Below are 19,064 nucleotides of genomic sequence, written 5' to 3' on the forward strand. Positions count from 1 at the left end.
AGACGGCTCACACCATACCCCCACCCCCAGCGAGTTGAGTCATCTCCCGATGTGATGCAATAAGTCTTGGGAAAATGTACAAGGGTAGTCTTTATAATTCGGTTTATTTATTCAGTCCTGTGTCGGCTCGACTCCGAAATGATTATAAATCGGGCTATATTTCCTACTCCATACACAGCTCACGTCCTACTCCTTTACTGGGCACCAATGTCTACCCGCCCTCACATTTGTCGTTTGTTCCAGGATTTGCAAATCCCTTACGTCTGCTGTATGCTAGTGTCTGAATGTGTATACTAGAGACTATTAGTACTCTGACTGTGTATTCGAAAGTCACTATACACCTACGATCTGGTTCAGTAGCCTCACGATCTTCCTCTCTTGTATTGGCATCGCATTTATTAACATTGTCATCGTCTAAATTGTCAGAATGTCTGTTTTTACTCGACATTCAATAGTTATGTTATTTTAGTCCCGATGGTTTTACTAAATTATGTATTTGGAGATATGCTTGAAGCTTGACTCCTGTGAGTAAATCGCAATTCAGCTCACCAGCTGCAACGTTTTACAAATAAAATCATTCATTTCATTTCAAATATTGTGGAATACCTTCCCCATAGTTTGAACGTCTGCATTGATTACCACTGAATCAGCACCAAGGACAGGACCTCTGAAGAATTCAAGTTATGAAAGATGTCGAGAGAGGGAACCCAAAGGCTTTAATGAAGCATGGCGGGCCTACGTGCCTTTGGGGGCAGATGCGTATGGCTGCCGGACATAAACCATACAAAGCAACATTTTTTTTCATACAAATTAAATTCACATCTATTTCTGGCCATACAGATGTCAAGAGAAAGAGAGAATGGACTTAATAAGACAGATACTAGTATACTAAATATGCAAAGATTCAAGAGTTAGAATATAAACCATCACATAATGTCTACATCCCACCATTGCAGGAGAACTGACAGGTAATAAAGTAAAAGCTATCACAGACATGGCAGTCAGAGTTACCAGACGTCACTCACTTGTCCAAACTGCTTTGCGACAAAAAACAGCAGCACTGGAAATGTATAGCGACGCAACATTGTGTTTTAGATTGATATTGGAAGTCGTGATAGCACGAACTGACAAGCCAAAAATAACAATTTTCATTCCCTTGAGTAAAATATAAAGCATTGAAAAGCCGGAGGCTAGCGAGGAAGTGGCTGCTACAGTCAGCTCTAATGATATTCAAAATACAACGGCCAAAGAAAGATATGACAGGCATGTTATTTTTGGCTGTTGCTCTGTTGTCTAATGAAGTTTTCGTACATCCGCTGCACATGATTAAAGACAACATTGTCATCTGAGCTCCTACAGAAATGCATAGCAAAGAGACAACGAAAGCAATCGGCGCGCTTTATGTATAGATGAAGGGCTGTTAAATTGTGTAGCCTGGAGTCTAGCCTTGTTCGCTTTACTCCGCTTCCGAAGGTAGCTATAGCGACCTTTGGGGGGGGGGGGGGCGGACTAAAGCGAACAAGGCTGGGCTCCAGGATAAAAATTGTCGACGAATGTGGAAATAACACCTTGACGGGCGAGTTCAGTTGAATCAGTCACTTCCCGATTTTCCATCCCGCTTGTGATGATGCGATCTCCTTCACCAGGGTCTAGTAACCACCGTTATTGCCAGCTCTATTCACCATCAACGCAGTCATAAAGCTCGTTGCCACTCGGGGGAGTTGATTCTAACTTCGCAAGTCGCTCTCAAACAAGTGACTGCGGCATTAACCTGTTCAGCCTCATTTCAAACTACAATCGTGCGTGAGACAAGCTGACAGTCGTAATTGACCCCATTTTGAAGTCGCTGCAAATTTTGAAACTAGTCCAACTTTGACAGAAACCATCGGCTCAGTGGGCTGGAATTAACAACACTTCAGTCAGATCCATCTATTCTTCTTCTTCTTCTTATGATACTAGACAAAACCCCGCGTGGGGCATGATGTGGGGCATCTATCACTATCAACTTCCTCACACCCTAGCCTAAAGCTAAGGGCACAACCCGTCGTACGTTCGAATACGTGCTGTCTACGTGCCAAAACGGGTAAAACGCCGTAAGTGGTAAGTACCGCATCCGTACGAACTCTGAATCCGAAAGGATTTTGGAGCACGCAGACACGCCGTACAACTTACAGGCAAAGCTTTGTGTGCCATAGAGCTGCGGATTCGCCCCCGTACGTGCCAGTACGGGAGACGCGCCTGCCCTGGTACAGCCTGAACGTTTTCAGAAATACGTGGCGGACGTGGCCTAAAAAAAACACATATGGACAAATTGCACGTGGCGGGTTGTGCCCTTAGCTTTAGGCTAGGATGTGAGGAAGTTGATGTTGATAGTGATAGATGGATCTGACTGAAGTGTTGTTAATTCCAGCCCACTGAGCCGATGGTTTCTGTCAAAGTTGGACTAGTTTCAAAATTTGCAGCGACTTCAAAATGGGGTTAGCGATTGTGAAGGCTATGCATTGTTGAAGATTCGGCTATTTGGCAGCAAGCCACACGTTCTTACTACTTGCTACTGACTACTATAAGCCTTGGGAATTTGCCCGGCACAATGAAGCTGTGAATACTGTACACAGCGTCTGGGAAGAACATTAGCTTATCTGTTCATTAATAAGTCTATTTCGCCCTCCCTCCCTATATTTATATCTTTGTGCGCGTGTGTAAGTGTGTATGCGTGTGTATGTGTGTCTGCGTGCGTGCGTGCGTGCGTGCGTGCGTAATATAAAGCTGTATGTATGCGCATCCAGATAGCCAGAGGCGACATGCCCCATTAAAACATAATGAGTTGGCCACAGGATTAGATCAAACCTTTACTATGGCAACCGGATATACGAGGAAAACTTGTCCTGGATTGGAATTGCCTAAAGGGGAATTGCAGCTAATACATGTCCGAGTTATTATCTGCATCACTGAAGAAACTTTATGTTTGAAAGGCTGTTTAGATCAAGGCGCGATCAGCAGCACCTGATGTGCCTTGGAAGTATTCCCGAGGGCTAATTGCAACCAGTGAACCCAGCGTCGTGAAAGCTTTGTAATTGGGGAATCGTTAATATTATGCTACTGTAATTTTGTATGAACAATACAGTAACAATGGGTATATATATATATATACATAGAACAGCCGTTTCATGTGAAAAACGTATTTTAGGTGAACGTACGTTTGTCATTAAGATCCGACCGTCTGTAACGATCCCCGAGCGTCGCGTTTATGGTAACGTTAATGCTGAGGACCTGCAGCTCATCTACGAGCGCGTCTCTCCAGTGCCCGGCATAATGTGGAGTCATCTCCACTGATCCTAACACACACGAGAGTCTAACTGAGGAAAACCATTGATTCAGCACTAAAACTCCATCTACAGACGATCGAATCTCTCACGGTCCTTTAAATTGGGCCGTGGGACTTTGGGGGGTTCTGAAAAGGCGGTGTACTTAAGCCGGTCGGAGGAACGCCGACAATGTTCTGGAGATGAAAATCTCTCATTTACTCTCTCATCCTCGCCGCATATCACTCTTCACTGAAGCGGGCCGTCATTGTTCTCCAAGCGTTCCTGTCTCCATGGATGAAAATCACTGGATACGTATTTGCAGACTGTAAGATCTGCTCTATTAAGTATTCTCCTCAAGGCGTACACCTGCAGAGCGATCAGACAGATAGTACTGAAGCTACCCACTGACTGGCCCTACTCCTGATAAAAGTGAATAACCAGACATATGAAATAAAATGACGTTGATTGTTATTGACGAAGGTCATGGTTTCTCCAATCAACTGATCAATATTGGAGGAACTTCATAAATGCGATAAACTCCAATAAGAACTGATTGAAGAATCGTTAAATTCAGCCCGCTAAACCACTGTTTATTTCACCCTTGGTTGAACAATTTCGACATTTGCAGAGCCTTCTGATTGGCTCAGCGACATTGAAATGGGTCATGGCTATGCAGTGTTGTCGATGCGACTATTTGGCGCCAAGTCAACACAATGCTATACGTCGACGTCCTTGCGGCGTTTACATATCTCATATCTATCTTAAATGCGATGCAGACGTCCTAGAAGAACCGAAGTAAAAACAATTCAGGGAAACGGATTATTTGTACATGTCAAAGGTATGGGGTCGTTGAATTTAATATGCTTGTGATCACACGTGTCATAAAGTTGTTTCTATTAGAAATTATATATATTTGTTTATTGCAAATTCTTGCCCGAGGGCTAATTGCAGGTGCAAACAACATGTAAAATAAGGAAAATACAATGGTGCTAGGAACTACATTCTATGACTATGCTGTGCTACTGAAGTGTACATTATACTGGTTTTGTTGGTTTTCTCATTATATATGAGCTAAGTCACGCAGCAGCATCACGCAGCAGCATCACAAAGGACACGACAAGCCTGAGCAATTAACTTGGATTCTTCCCGTCAGCACTGCAGTTACTCATAACCACATGTGGTAGTTCAAGAGGGGCGGTTATTACTAACGAGAACATGCTTCTGAAAAATCAGATCCGAAAACATAAACGGTTAACCTTTATTTCATATTTGTGATATGCATTTCTCGTCATCGATTTTGTTCATATCTATTATATGCGCCAGGATGGTAGTAGATATTTTGGCCAATTTCCCGATATTTCAAAATTGATTTCAATAAAACATCTTCAAACATCGATGATGTCACAGTGATGGACTGTGGTGGGACCGAGGTGGCGTGGGACATTACACAACAGAAGGATGTCTTTTTATGCTTGGCATGGACGACATGCTCGCACTGTTGCAGACCACACACAGCGCTGTTGACTTCGGGTAGCCTGCTCCGTTACCATGATGAATCCCGTCCACAAATGATTTCTTATATCTCCTTTCCACTAGGACGGCGCTCTAGCCGCGCTCTCTCTGCGACCTAAAATTTAATAGATCGCTCAACGAATTGTATAGAAAAGAAACGTTCCATTTTGTGTGTTTTGTTTTCTGCTCAGTCACACTTTTACGTTTGGAATTATTTACCCACCCAGTGTGAAAGCGAAGGTTACACATACCCTATATAGGTCGAAGTGACATCGCAGCGCGATCGCCGTCTATTTGGCGACTGTTTATGTAGGCAGGTTGCAGTAGGAGGGGTGGTGGGGGGTGGGGGGTTGTGCACATTTGAGGCATACTGATAAGTCGTCCCCAGCACTTATGACACGTCAGGTTTTACTTTCAGTCGGATGTTTTCATGACCTATTGCTACTAAGCCTTCACTTTTCTAGTCCCATCATCCGGGCATCGCCCCCACGCTTCATAGGCGTTCTGACGGAAGAGAAATGACCCACAGGTCATCAGGAATTCGATAAGACTGCCCGTCCGCTGACCTTGATCTGTCACCTCACTAGGTATCATGTATTGGCTTCTAATGGGATAATATCCATTCTAGCACAGGGTTCATCTCTCGCCCGTTTTGCTCCACTGCACTGCTGAGACTACGGCCCTTATACCCCCCTCACATTAGGCGCGATTCGATCGGACGACGAGTCTGCGAGCTCTAAATTACGAGGAGACATGACCATGACGCGAAGGGGGAAACTCTGCCATTTCTTCCATCGCATCAGGGTCATGCCTCCTCGAAAATTACAGTTCCCAGACTCGTTCTCCCGCTCGAATCGCGCCTAATGTGAGGGGGGTATAACGGAGGCTGCCGGGACGGATTAGGAAGCTTGCCACACTTCCCGCAACTTGCATCAGGATCCAACAAACGTCTAGTGTAGGCATTTTTTTCTCATCAGTCATCAGGCTCCGAGCGGTTTGCTTGCAAGGACGCGTTTTTACGTCATCCCGCCCCTGGGTCGAGTCAAGCGCGTCACCAGGATGCGAGGTGCCCGGCAGCGCGCCTGACGACGACGACAGTCAATTACATTTTAATCGCCAGCGCGCCATTTGTGCAGCTGATTCTCCTCACTTGCTGAGCTGCAAAGCCTCTGGGTAACCCGCCGGTCGATTCGGAAGGACTGTTTTCAACACTACAGATTTAGGAAGCCTAGCAAATAGCGAGCTTGATGAGACAAGTGCCCTTGGTAGTACTACGTGGATCTGAATTCCAAGCTAGTAGAGTCTTAGCGGTGGGAACAGTAGGCATTGAAAAAAACGCGGCCAGTCTATCCAGGACGGAAATGTACTGAAATTATAGATGAGGTCACCGCGTTTCTGTGGATGACATTTCACATGTATCTGCACTATCCGGCTGGCAAGCTGTACGGCCTTTGAATCATCGCATATCGGGAGGAAACAGCATGAAATGCTGCTGACTTTGTAAGGAAAGCAAAGATGATCTGGAAACGGTAAGAGACTATTCATTATCGCACGGGAACATAGAGAAATCCCAACAAGAAAGCACGGTTGGCTCACGCTTCTTTGTACGTCCCCACATGATCCTTGTAACGCCCGGAGCGTTGTTAGGGGTAACGCACGACTTTTCTCAGATCAACTGACAGAGGGTGAAGCTTGTTTCATTCCTGGAAGCCTTGACTTGTACTTGTCGTAAAATTGTGACGCACGACTTATCTTCGGACCGCAAGGCTGGTGCATGCTGAGTCAACAAAATCTACACAGCTACGTCCGCGTCTGTTGGGAATACTCCAGGGAAAGTCTTGGCGTCGCCGTGGGTAGTATATCGCACCCGGTGTGCACATGGCTTTATGGAGTGCAGCCGGAGCCTTAAAGACAGCATAACAACGGCAGAAACAGCGCCAACCTTACTGTGGGGCTCGCTGATTTAACCGAAGGTAAGCAGCTGCATCCATACTCCTTATCATATCCTTGCCCATATCTATGGAGCCTGCATGCCCTTTTAGTTTTACGTAGAGCGTTATAACTCGATGTAATTTGTTACCGGATCGCTCAAAAACCTAGAGTGTAATCGACGAAGTCTATGTATAGCCAGTTCGCCGAATTTAACGTAATACCTAGCCACTGCCTTACTGACTTCTATCCAGCGAACAGCATTGACAGACATCCCCTATCCCCCAATACAGCCCCCCTATAAAACGAGGGATAAGGATGAGGACATTTCTGAGGTTGATGAACTGTTTATGTAGGCAGGTTGCAGCAGGACGGGAGGGGGGGGCGTATTTGAGGCCCACTGATAAGTCATGTTGACCTATTCGTCATGACCTATTGCTACATCATCTCTAAACGGCAGACGTGTGGGTTTTATCAGGTAGAGGAGGAATGGTGCCATGGGAGACAGCAGCTGGCGACTAGATGTCCCGAACTAACGTTAGTCTCAGTAACCGGGTTTGCTTCGTTGGCTATAAACATTTAACGTTACAGGCCACCAATATGCAAAGGACAGGACTGCAGGATTGACGTGCTAGAAATGGCACATATGCATGTAGTTATCATCCCACACCTCTACACGTATGTATGTGTTTTTTGTACGTGTTAGGAAATGCTTAGGGACCTGACGTTATTTACTGGGGGGAGGGGGCTGGTGCAAAATAGGTCTGGTAAAAAATTTTTCAATGGCCCCCCCCCTGCCCCCAAAAATTTTTCAATGGCCCCCCCCTCGCCCCAAAAAATTTTTCAATGGCCCCCCCCCCTCGAATTTTTCCTTACCTTTTCCATTACACACAGTCTGTCAGCAAGATCAACGCTGCAGTCATAGCGGTAGCGTTGTTTGAACGTGACGACGATCGGCCCGGGGTGTCAAGACCCGCGCGTCAACAAATTACGCACGTTGGAGTCCTGCTGGGGCATATGTTATCTCCCAAAGTTTTACAACAGCCGAGTTTTCATGTAGCACTTGATGTTGTTACACTCACGTGGCAACGGTTATAAGACTTACCCTGTCTGATATCACTTCTCCAATCTACGTGAACTTGAAAAAGTCTCTGGTAACGTTTAATACGCAAGATCACGAAACTGAACGTTTCCACCAGACCGACGGCTAGCTGTTAAAGGCCGTCCAGGGATCGGAGGGCCGAAGGCCCGACCGGTCTCGGGGGTTAGGGGCATGCTACCCGGGAAATTTTGATATTTTTGACCCTCTAAAACGAAATTTCCCGCATTCTGTGAGGCAAAAAAATTTGGATTTTGTGCGTCCACATCAACAAAGAGAAAAGCGGGCGGGGAGGGGCGGGGCGGTAATCCAACTTCGGCGATCTTTTCCACCACACATGTACGAAATTTACACAAAAGAAAACAAATTAATGTTGTAGATGGAAGAGACTTGGGTACATTTTAGCGATATCGTTTCGAAAACCGCTTCAAGACTGCTTCAATCTTTCCAAAACGGGAGTTATTTCGGCCAATTGCAACCTACAAACTTGCCAAAAAAAATTCGCGCCACCATGACGTAATATGCAGCAGAGAGCCCGCTGTCACGAAAGTAAACATCGTAATGTTTTATCCCGTTGCCGTCCGTGAACCATTCTGTATACAAAGAACAGATGCACCCAGGATTGATATTTATACCAATTTTAGTTTCTATAGTTTTCTTAAACTTCGTGCGAACATGGAATCACACGACAGAGGCGGCTGCAGAAAATTTCTCAGTATGGGGAGGGCGAACTATATCAACGTAATCCTTGGGGGTCCGGGGGCATGCTCCACCGGGAAAATTTGGAAATCTTGACTATCTGAAACGGTCTTTCCTAAATCTTGATGGGCAAAATTTGCTGGCAGACTAAGCTTTAAGTTTAATAGCCTTTCTATTAGAACTTCACATGGTTTTGAGGGCGACGACGCCCCCAACGTATTTCCACAATTTCGAGCGCCGGGCATGGCACGAGCCGTCGCAAGGTAGGTCTGGAGAAATGTCATTCAAATGATGAAGTTTGGACCCTCTGAGACACGATTTTCTGCATTTTGAGGGATAAACTTCGCTGGTAGACTATGCTAAATGTAATGACAATTTTCTGTCAGAGGAAGAGACTTTTGATGGCGACGAGCGCCGAAGTGTTGTGTGCGCCAGAGCCGCAAGCCGTCGCAAGGGACGTCCAGAGAAAAATTGAAATCTTGACCATCTGAAACTTCATTTCCTGCATTTCAGGGGCACATTTTGGTAGTATTTATCAAGGCCCCTCAGGCAATTTTTTTTCAATGGCCCCCCCCTCGGCTCAAAAAATTTTTCAATGGCCCCCCCCTCGGCTCAAAAAATTTTTCATTGGCCCCCCCCACCTATGCACCAGCCCTCCCCCCCCGATAAATATCGTCAGGTCCCTTATTGCCATGCTAAACATGGTCCTGGTGAGACCGTGAGTTACGGTCATGCCACAGTACAGTGATAATCTCCACCTGCCTCTCATGTGACAGAACGATGCTATAGTATCTCACAGACGATAATGGCTTAACAATCCCTCATGCTTCCGCTCACGGTACGCCAGTTCATCGATCCTGTGGGACTGTCTTATTTCCGATTCCTTCAGATTCCACTGTCTGTTTCGTGTCGTTTACCGCGCATTGGGGTCCCCAGCTTGGCGTGTGCATGCATCAATTAATAACGATGGAGCTAACTCTGTGAATTGGCGGGTTCATCTATATTGTATATAATTAAAGCCATCGTAATAGCAGGCTTGACCAATCGATGATATGCCTCCTCCATGATAGTTCCTAACCGCGTGAACTGCATGTTTCAGTGATTTGATTTCGGATTGTATTTGCTGCGTTGTGTCGCAGGACGATGTAAAACTATCATGTACAAATGTACAACTTTGACAGCTGGAGCCATGGTGTGTACGTGTGTGTATTTACGTGTGGGAGTGTTAGAAAACGAAACATGCTTGGTGTGCCCATCCTTGCATGAACTCATATATATATATATATATATACATAATGTTTACATTATCATAATGTTTGACTAAGATTTTTAACGGAAAGACTGCAACTGGTCTGGGGACACATAAGCAGTCAGTAGGGCGTTTAAATCTTGGGCGTTTATAAAAAAATGACAGATATGAAACTCAGTGAAACATAAAGGAAAATAGAAAACCGAGAAGGGTACGTGGAGAAAACCGTTTGCCAGATCGTTTATGGTGCCACGGCGGGCAACTATTTACACTAAAGGATAGATGTGATGAGTTCAGTTCCACAATTCCACTATAACTAGACGGCGATCTCGCGGCGATCTTGTTGCGACCTACTTGTTGGTTTGTGTATTAAACCATTGACTTCATAATCATGATATCATGCAAAAGGTAGATATGACTGAAAAGACAACAAAACATACAAAGCGAACAAAGTCAAAGACGCTTTTTTTCTTTCTATGACGTTAAAGGTTAAGAGCATTTTCAAATCGCTCGGCCGCCTCCCGGTGGAATGGGATATTTCCGTATGACGTTCTGAGGACGCAAGAAAAATTCTCTACGTGACTTCATGAGCACACGTACGGGTTACAAACGCAGATGTGGTGGAAACTTGCCAAGTACCAGGCGAAGAGCAGCGCAGTCAACACTTCCCGTGACGATACGAGTGCCCCGAGGTCCAGTCCGTGGTGGGCGGTGTTTCTGTTATAATACCCCTGTCACATTATCCACGATCTTCGGGCGTATCGATGGAAGATCGGCCATATTCAATTAAGATCGACAGAGGGCTGCGCGTATTTTTCACCTAAAACCGTCCCTGTCACATATAAGCCATACTTTGTACAATAAAGTTGTTATTATAAGCGAGACTCGGGCGATTGCCACAGAATCGTCGTCCGATCGATTTTCGCCAAATGTGACAGGGGTATTAGGAACTAAGTAGTCTTGGTGCAACAGTTATTTACAGACAAAACCGAGTGCAGAGCGCATAGGTTCCTCTGTGAACAAACTCCAATGTACCTCTACAGTGCCTCCAGAGTGCCTCCGGTCAGTGAGATAGACATCTCGCCCATTTTTCAAAATACTTTAAATTGTCAGAAACGTAACCGGCCCTGTTTTGGTGTAGACTTCCGGATTACCTTTCATAATCGGTAGCCAGGTGGTAGCAGGGACTATTCATAATTCTCCATGATCAGATTCCATGTAATCAAATCCCTGTCTGCGGCTGGGCTGTATGATGGTTTCGTTTTCACCGTTTATTTCTCTCACCCCTGAAGGGTTTCTAGATTGTTCTTGGTGTTGATCTGTGTGGCTCGCACTGGCTCAATGGTATAGTCTTCGTGTTGGGTAAGAACAAGGCAGCCGCAGGTGGTTTTGTTGTGCGATTTGTCAAACTGCCACAGGTATGATTATTACATAGTCCCCTTTAAAGCTGCGACTGTTCTTATAATGAAGAAGCTCCTGCTGTTTTTGATCACAACAGACTCCCCCGATTTTACAGTAGACGTGTAAGTGGAAAAAGAAATCTCTGAACAGTTTGATTCCGAGTTGACAGGGCTGAACCTTGTTGTCGTGGTCGCTAGTTCTTTTCCACACAGGAGAAAGGAATTGAGGGCGTGCCTCACACACGGCCAGTAATATCTATCTCTGGTTTATGTGTGTATCGGTGTGTAGGGAAGACGATGGGAAGCGGAGCGAGTAAGGACAAGACCCCTCCGTACCCCCAGAAGACGGCGCGGTACATGGAGCCAGCCAGCAGCACTGACGTCACGGACATCAGCTCTGCCATCTCCGACCCGCACGGCGCGGACAGGGAACCCTGGACGGGCAACGGTACGGAAACGCACCCTTATGTTATATGTTTACACTTGAGCAGCGCTATAGATAACGTATTATAACCTTTCATAACCATGATCAAGACTGCATGGACAGCCCATTATGCTGTCTGAATATTGGCGCAGGGACGTGAATTCGAAACGTGAGCCGAGCCAAAATATACACATCTTGAGGCAGTGTACACTATTGGTAGTGTATGTATGTAATTGTCTCCTTGCGACATTAGTCGACAAGCTTCACCGTAGTGTAAGTTCAGGGGTAAAGTATATTTGTTTGATTGTTTTACATACATAGTCATGGCAGCAGTGTTCATTGCTTTTAGTACTAGGGTAGGAATCTCACCTGGTGCTCGTAGCAACAGAGAAACACGTAGGGAAGAAAACGTTAATTGCATCCAGTATGCAGCTTGAATACCTTCGGCAATTCGGGCCTTTGTATACATCATGACATCATACTACTGTCAGTGCAACCATCAATTCACTTTGATTTAACATGGATCAAAGGCTAATGGGGGAAATATATAGAAAAATCATCATGAACAATATTATAACTGAATTGATGATTTGAAACTGGATGTATATTTTTGCCTACAGGACTTGAGTCATCTTAACTGTAAGCCTCTAGCACGTTAAAGTGGGTCCGAACGTGCGAACGGACGATATCCACAATGACGTCTAGACCTGCGTCATTTCTATCTAAGACCCCCATAACCTTTGATGACTTTTTAAATGATGCACATTTCCCCACCCGGGATGTTCTTTGCCTCCCAACTCCCGACAGTTGGTGTAAATGTGTGTACGCCCACAGCATTTACAAAGCCGTGAAAATGTCAGCAAGCTTTCGTAAGGAGCGAGTCATGACTTTTAGATTAGGTTTACACAATCTTACATCGCTCGTGTCTAGTTTCTTATTTAGCTTTCACTTATACCCTTGTCTTACTGATGACGTACACATGATTCTAGGAAGGATTACATTCACAATTTACCGTAACTATACAGGCTATTTCTGCAACAAGTCTACTAGTTCATATTGTCTACACTTGATGATGTTTACGTCAAACACTGCCCTGAGATGACGAAAAAAGTAATACCTCCATACGCTGATCCTTAACTCTCTCTGTAATACAATATTAACATTTGGCGATGTATATCATCGCAATATATCACTCAGACATACGCGTGCGTCACTGGTGACTTTCATAAGTGAACCCTTCAGCTGCAGTCTTTTTTTGTCCGAGGACTTTCAGCTTGGCAATGCCAATGGAATAACCCATCTTCCATTGCGAACCCATGACAACGCCAATGGAAGAACCCATTTTCCTAGCCTGTTGCCTGTTCTACGCTAATATTACTGATAGGTGACCAGGACAGAGTATGTACTTGTTTATTATAAAACTGGCAATGAACAATGCAATGTGCTAGGAAGCCAGAGTCTAACATCTGTTTAGGGATTTCTCTACCGCGACAGCTGTTCGGACATTAGAACTGCTTGGAGATAAGCTAATTACCAAACCCCAAAACCACATGACCTGTTCCACAATACCAGGAATATGGGGGCGATTTCTGAAATTATTACATAGATTATAAAAACAGCTACCGCAAAAAAAGTCCATCATCGCGTAACTGCGTGCAGACGACATGCCAAACTACATACTAATGCGGCAAAGGGAAAATAGTATCCTATTTGTCCTGGTCATCTATCCGCCCTCCGTTATAAAGTGATGGGGAATCGTCGTCTGGAGCCTAAAGTCACCTATGCGCTGAGACGACCGCCTGAAAGCGGGCGTCTAGTTCCGCGCAAAGCAGAGAATTTACCGAGGGCTGGGCGGGTGGGTCGCTTCAGGCTCCAGACGTGGTCGGAGGGCGGCCTGATGAGTGAGGAGATGCCCCTAATCTGCATATTTATACAATGGATGGATCACGTGTCTAACATCCGGGCGAATAGGCGACCAGAATAAATAGTATCCTATTTGTCCTGGTCATCTATCCGCCCTCCGTTATAAAGTGATGGGGAATCGTCGTCTTCCGCCTTTGCCCTCTCTGGCTTCAGAGCCTTTCCTTCCTGTCACCTAATGTCTTCCCCCCGATGACACTCTCCTATGATATAGTCTCGCTCCTTTTCCTGTTCACTCTTCCAAATCATCTCCCATCTTGTCCCTCTCAACAACTTCCCATCCTTATCTTCGCTCTTTCACCTTTCCTCTCCCCTTACTCATCTTATCCCTTTCTCATTCCTCTCGACTTGTCCCCCTCACTTCATCTTGCCCTTCTCTGGACTTTATCACTACGTAAAGCCACACATTCCTAAGTATTCACTCTCGTGTTCCCAACGCTAATCTACCCGCTCTAATCTTACACAGCGCTCAGACCATGAAGAGGAACCAGACATAAGAAAAACCGTGTTCTGTACTGCCTATGGTGAATCAGCACTGTGCGATACAAAATCGTTTGTGCACAAACGCACAACATGCTGCTCACTTCTGTCCTCACAGCCCGTTTCCCGCGCGCACTCCTTAGCCAGGCCTCAGTCCGGCCCAGGTCCTTACGCACTTCCGCTTAACAAATCATCCAGCCTTCCGCGGAAACCCATCGCACTGGATTAAGTCACAAGAGTAGATAAAACGTACCAGACTTCTCGGATCGTCCAGCTTTCCGCGGAACCCCTTCGCACTGGATGTCGTCACAGTGTGTCACGAAAAACGTGTACAATTTTTTTTTTTTTTTTTTGGTCGCCCAGCTTTCCGCGGAAACCCTTCGCGCTGGATAATGCCACACCGGCTAAAACAGCTGCATACTTTCCGAATCATTCAGCTTTCCGCGGCATGCCCGTCGCAATGAATGATATTCCACCGTACTGAGAAAAGGATACACCGTCCTACACCTTCTCGGATCCCCGCACTGGGATAACGTTAGAAACAAACGGGTGACTCGACGTGTTATTCACAAGGACGTCAGGCTAACACAGGGTTACTCGAATAATTCCAGTCGAACAATCCAGCATTCCGCGGCACCCCATCGCACTGGAAAACGAATTTCACAAATTAAGAAAAGAGGGGGAAAAAACCTGCCTAACAAAGGAAGCCAAAAGACTCACAGTCCGTTCCTTGGGCTGCCGGTGAAGTTGGATGAACTGGCGGGCTGGGCGGTGTTGGGGACCGGAACGCCAGCCGGGCCTGATGCTCAAACTGCTGTTCCTCATAGCGCTGCGCCCTGAAGCCACCTCCTCGGAATCTCTGGTATCTGTTGTCAACAACTCTAATCGGTGAAAGAACAAGGTTCGCAAAAAAAAACAACAACATCACAGCCTAACAGGTTCCCTGGCGCGTCTTGTCCCCTCTCTGCTGCTGTAGCTTGTGCATGTCACCGACGGGTACCATGGCCGCACATCTGGCGAGGTTGATGGTGGCGTGTCCCGTAGCTGGCAGTGGTGTGTCCCGCGCATCCCTGCTGTCGGAGGGGGAGAGCGTCAGACCTGTATGAACAACACGTGAGTCATGAGATCGTGGGGAGGGACGGGCGCCCGGCAACAGGTCCGGTCCCAGACAGACAAGTCTAAGAACATACGCAACTTCCACACCGCCCCGATCCCACAAGCGAGCGAGCCGCGTTACGTGGAGTGTCGTGGGCCACGCGTGTCCATAACTCAGTCACCACGCCTTACAGGTGCACACTCATACACATGCAAACTAAAACAAATGGTAGCAGGAAACCCCATACACAGCCTCGACGTTCAATCTAGGAAAGTAAAAGAAAAATTCTACCTGGCCACAAAAACCGAAAATGACACCCAAATCGTACCAGCTGCAGCCTTCCAAGCTCAGATGGGGTGGCTGAACGCTACGCCAGGCTCTCCCAGAGGGGTGACAGTAATCCTGGAAAACAAAGAACCAAGGGGGGGGGGTCGCCATCTTGCCTCCTGGATCATGCCCTCGTCGTCCTCTGTTACTGCCTGAAATATTCACGAAAATCAAAAAATGAAATAAAAATCTGGAAACTCTCGTTCTGCTCCACGCCTTAGCAAAGACTGGCAACACCCACACCTTTCCTTCGCAGAGGATTAGGATGGATACGAAAAACAAGGCACGGACAAAAGAATTCCCATCTTGCCATGTGGGCACCAACTATCTGCTTGGAGTAGCTGTCGGATCCTGCTAAAACGTACACAAAAGTCAGCAAATCACACAAAAAATCACTCAGCTCCAAGCGGAGCAAAACGCCAATGTGAAGTAGAAACGTCCTAAACTCGACCCGGCCTAGTATAAAAAAGGAAGAAACTGTAAAACGAGAAAAAAGGTGTAAGGCAGCCATCCTCTGCACTGAGGTCTTTCCTCCCCCGTCGCTAGAAGCTCATACATACGAATAATCGACAGAAATGCAAAATTTGAGGATGCAGCCGGTAATCAGAATTCCAAGCGTTCTAGAAGAAAATCACAAACGGCGAACGAACATAACAAGAAAAGGTCGCTCCGAAGCTCTAAAACGCAACAAACACGAGAAAATTTTTAACATACGGGAGAAAACGCAGAAAAATGTACCGACCGACCACTGGAAACCAACCCAAGCCTTTCGTGGAAAAAACGAACGTCGACCTGACGGTAACCACGCCGTGACCGCCGGAGTCCTGGGGCTGCGGCGTTCCATCCTGCGGCGCCTAAACGCAAAATTGCCGCCGGGAAATTTGTCTGCTTTGCTGTGGGAGCCGTCGGTTCAGCGAGGACGTGGTCGGAGGCGGCCTGATGAGTGAGGAGATGCCCCTAATCTGCATATTTATACAATGGATGGATCACGTGTCTAACATCCGGGCGAATAGGCGACCAGAATAAATAGAGATACAGATGCAGCACTCATCATATCTGACAACTACAATACTCTGTCGCCGGAGGTTACCCTCCGTTACAGAGTAATGAAATTAAAATCAACCAAATCATCCTAGAATACATAATAAAAACGTTTACGATATTTCTTATAATGAAAAGACAGATTGCATTTGTACGACATTCGCACAACTGTCCCAAGAATGATCTAAAACGTCTTGGGTAAACCTGTCGTATGTCGCTATGACGAATACGTCAGGGCACTGGGACAAAACTTAGATGGGGGAGACTACTAGTATTTGGGATCGTAGGGAATAATTTTCTTTTATAGCGACAAAAACATAGCTAGCCTCCTTCACCTGGGGGCATTGACATAAGTTGTTGGCGGCGGACTGCAAGCTTCCCGGCATATATTCCTTTCCCGGCATATATTCCTTTCCCGGCATATTTTCCTTTCCCGACGTATTCCCGGTTAAAAATCGCGAATCGACCTCCCCCAACAACCTACGCCATTGCCCCCAGACAGGCCGGTGACGGAGACTATGACGTGACCATGGTATTTCATTTTATTTGTTTTCTCATTCTTCTGCAGGAATAAAGAAGACAGTTGACACGAAGGACGATGATGACGACGACAGTGGACGGCTGGACTGTTACGAGGTGGCGCGGAGGATTGACTATATTAAGAATGAACTGTCCAAAGGCAGGTACAACATAGACCTCAAGAAACTAGACGAGTCCAAACTGAAGGACGCAAAAGACGCCAATAATATGCAAACCCTGACTGAAGAACCGACCAAACTTTTGGAGAAATGACGTCAACTGGTTGGGATTTACATTACTTCAAATTGTGAACTATGCCAAACCACCACGTCCGTGGGACACTTAGCGGCTGTAGAATTGTTACGCAAGCAACAGTCGAAAGACACTTACAAATGCCCATGATTTGAGCTTTTTCACTTTGACATTACAGAAGTGCTACACTCCCATGCACAACAGTAGGATTTGCCTTAACGATGGGTGTTATTTAGAGGGGCGTGATGGCTGTAATAGTAACCATCAGTCCCCTCCACATAACGTTTATTGTCACAGTAACTCGCACATTTCATCCAGTATTACGATCACGTTTTCGTGAGGTCCGTTTTCTTTCTAACATGTTATGTCTGCCAGCTCTCGAGCTCACATCGCCAATACACGATGTACATGTAAATAGCTCTCAGCACACGGTGCTTACAATTTCATCAGTTGGGGCCAGATGTGTACGCCTTAGTGAGTCATCCTTTGAAGGGTAATGAATCAGATATTGTAGTTTACGTTTTATGTAAAATCAATGACAATATCTAGCATAAAATGTGAATTTTATATTCTGTTACGTGACTTAGAATAATTCTATTCTGTGAAGTTGCCTACATGCACAGAGTTTTAAAACGGGGCCGTTGCAAACCCTAAGTGCGTTTGTATTGAAGAATCACCATTGAAGAGAATGACTACAGAACGTCTAACGATGTGAAAGCCTTTGTAGTGCTCCCTTCTCCATATGTCTTCAGAGTGCTACTCCAAAGAGAATGGTTCTTGTACCCCTTGCCATGTACTAGTACTAATGAAGGGCGATCAGACAATGTGTCAAAAGCGCCTGTCAAGTACCCCTGATACGGGGACATACATCAGAGCTGCAATTTTCCACTCGGGGGACACTCAGCGCCAGAGATCTAGACTCCGCCGTCATGCTATCACTCGACCGCGATAATATCACCATAAGTGAAGGTTTGGCTCGACAAAATCTGGGGGTGGAATCCCATAGAAATATCTACATCTGTGAAAGACATCACTGGGGATCAGACTTTCAATTCTAGACAATGTTTAAAAATGGATTTATGCAAGACTGTACAAAATATATAGGTCGATTGTCAGTTCGTGTTGTTGTGTGTTTATTTTGTGATTAATGTTTGTTGCAACTTGTGACAATTTAAGATCGGAATAAGGGCACATTTCCAAGAATAAAGTAAGTCTGACAGTTCACTGTAACATTATAATGTCTGTTAAAGTAAGTCTGACAGTTCACTGTCTGTAACATTATAATGTCTGTGACAACACCAAGTGATATTCACCAGCTATAGGTCATGGCGCTACGTCTTATATGTGCCTATCGTAAACTCAATCTTCACCCATGTCGCAGTTTGCGTGTACTATAAAGCACATTCGTCGTGGTGAGTCCGAGTCTCTAATTTTGCTTGGTCCCTTGGTTTTGCTGCTGTATTGATATGGTGCTAATGGATATACGCACCGTTTTTCATTACATTAGCTAACCTTACTCTTGATAAACTGCAATCCATTACAGTACTTACAGATCAGATTGAATGATTTATCTTTTATTATGATTTGTACATTAGATTTTAACGGAAAATATCACAGATAGTAGGAGGGCATCATGCTCATATACGTGCAATGATGCAACAAGGCTAGGTACAGTCAGCCAGGCTAATAGTTGTTGATGGCTACATTCCAGGCATGCTCCATGGAGCTGGATCAATTGAAAACATTCCCTTCTGTGACATAGGTACCCAGGACTGACAATACGGTACTGAGAAAGCAATTAGACAGACGCAT

The 19,064-nt window shown here is 45.6% G+C and overlaps 1 protein-coding gene across 7 annotated transcripts; it reads left to right on the plus strand.

Annotated features, from left to right (window-relative positions):
- The first annotated feature begins 5,723 nt into the window (after nucleotides 1–5,723).
- On the plus strand, nucleotides 5,724–18,367 carry LOC118426489. Of its 7 annotated transcripts, none has more exons than XM_035835929.1 (3): nucleotides 5,724–6,346; nucleotides 11,483–11,641; nucleotides 17,050–18,367. In XM_035835929.1, the coding sequence occupies exons 2-3, from the start codon at nucleotides 11,491–11,493 to the stop codon at nucleotides 17,271–17,273; spliced, it is 375 nt and encodes a 124-aa protein (XP_035691822.1). In that variant the 5' UTR covers nucleotides 5,724–6,346; nucleotides 11,483–11,490; the 3' UTR covers nucleotides 17,274–18,367. The 7 variants fall into 7 exon arrangements, with proteins under 7 accessions (XP_035691822.1, XP_035691820.1, XP_035691821.1 ...); XM_035835927.1 differs by having other exon boundaries at nucleotides 5,725–6,790; XM_035835928.1 differs by lacking the exon at nucleotides 5,724–6,346 and adding an exon at nucleotides 7,118–7,283.
- The last annotated feature ends 697 nt before the right edge of the window (nucleotides 18,368–19,064 follow it).

This window comes from Branchiostoma floridae, chromosome 11, assembly GCF_000003815.2.
Source record: "Branchiostoma floridae strain S238N-H82 chromosome 11, Bfl_VNyyK, whole genome shotgun sequence".
Taxonomy (NCBI): domain Eukaryota; kingdom Metazoa; phylum Chordata; class Leptocardii; order Amphioxiformes; family Branchiostomatidae; genus Branchiostoma; species Branchiostoma floridae.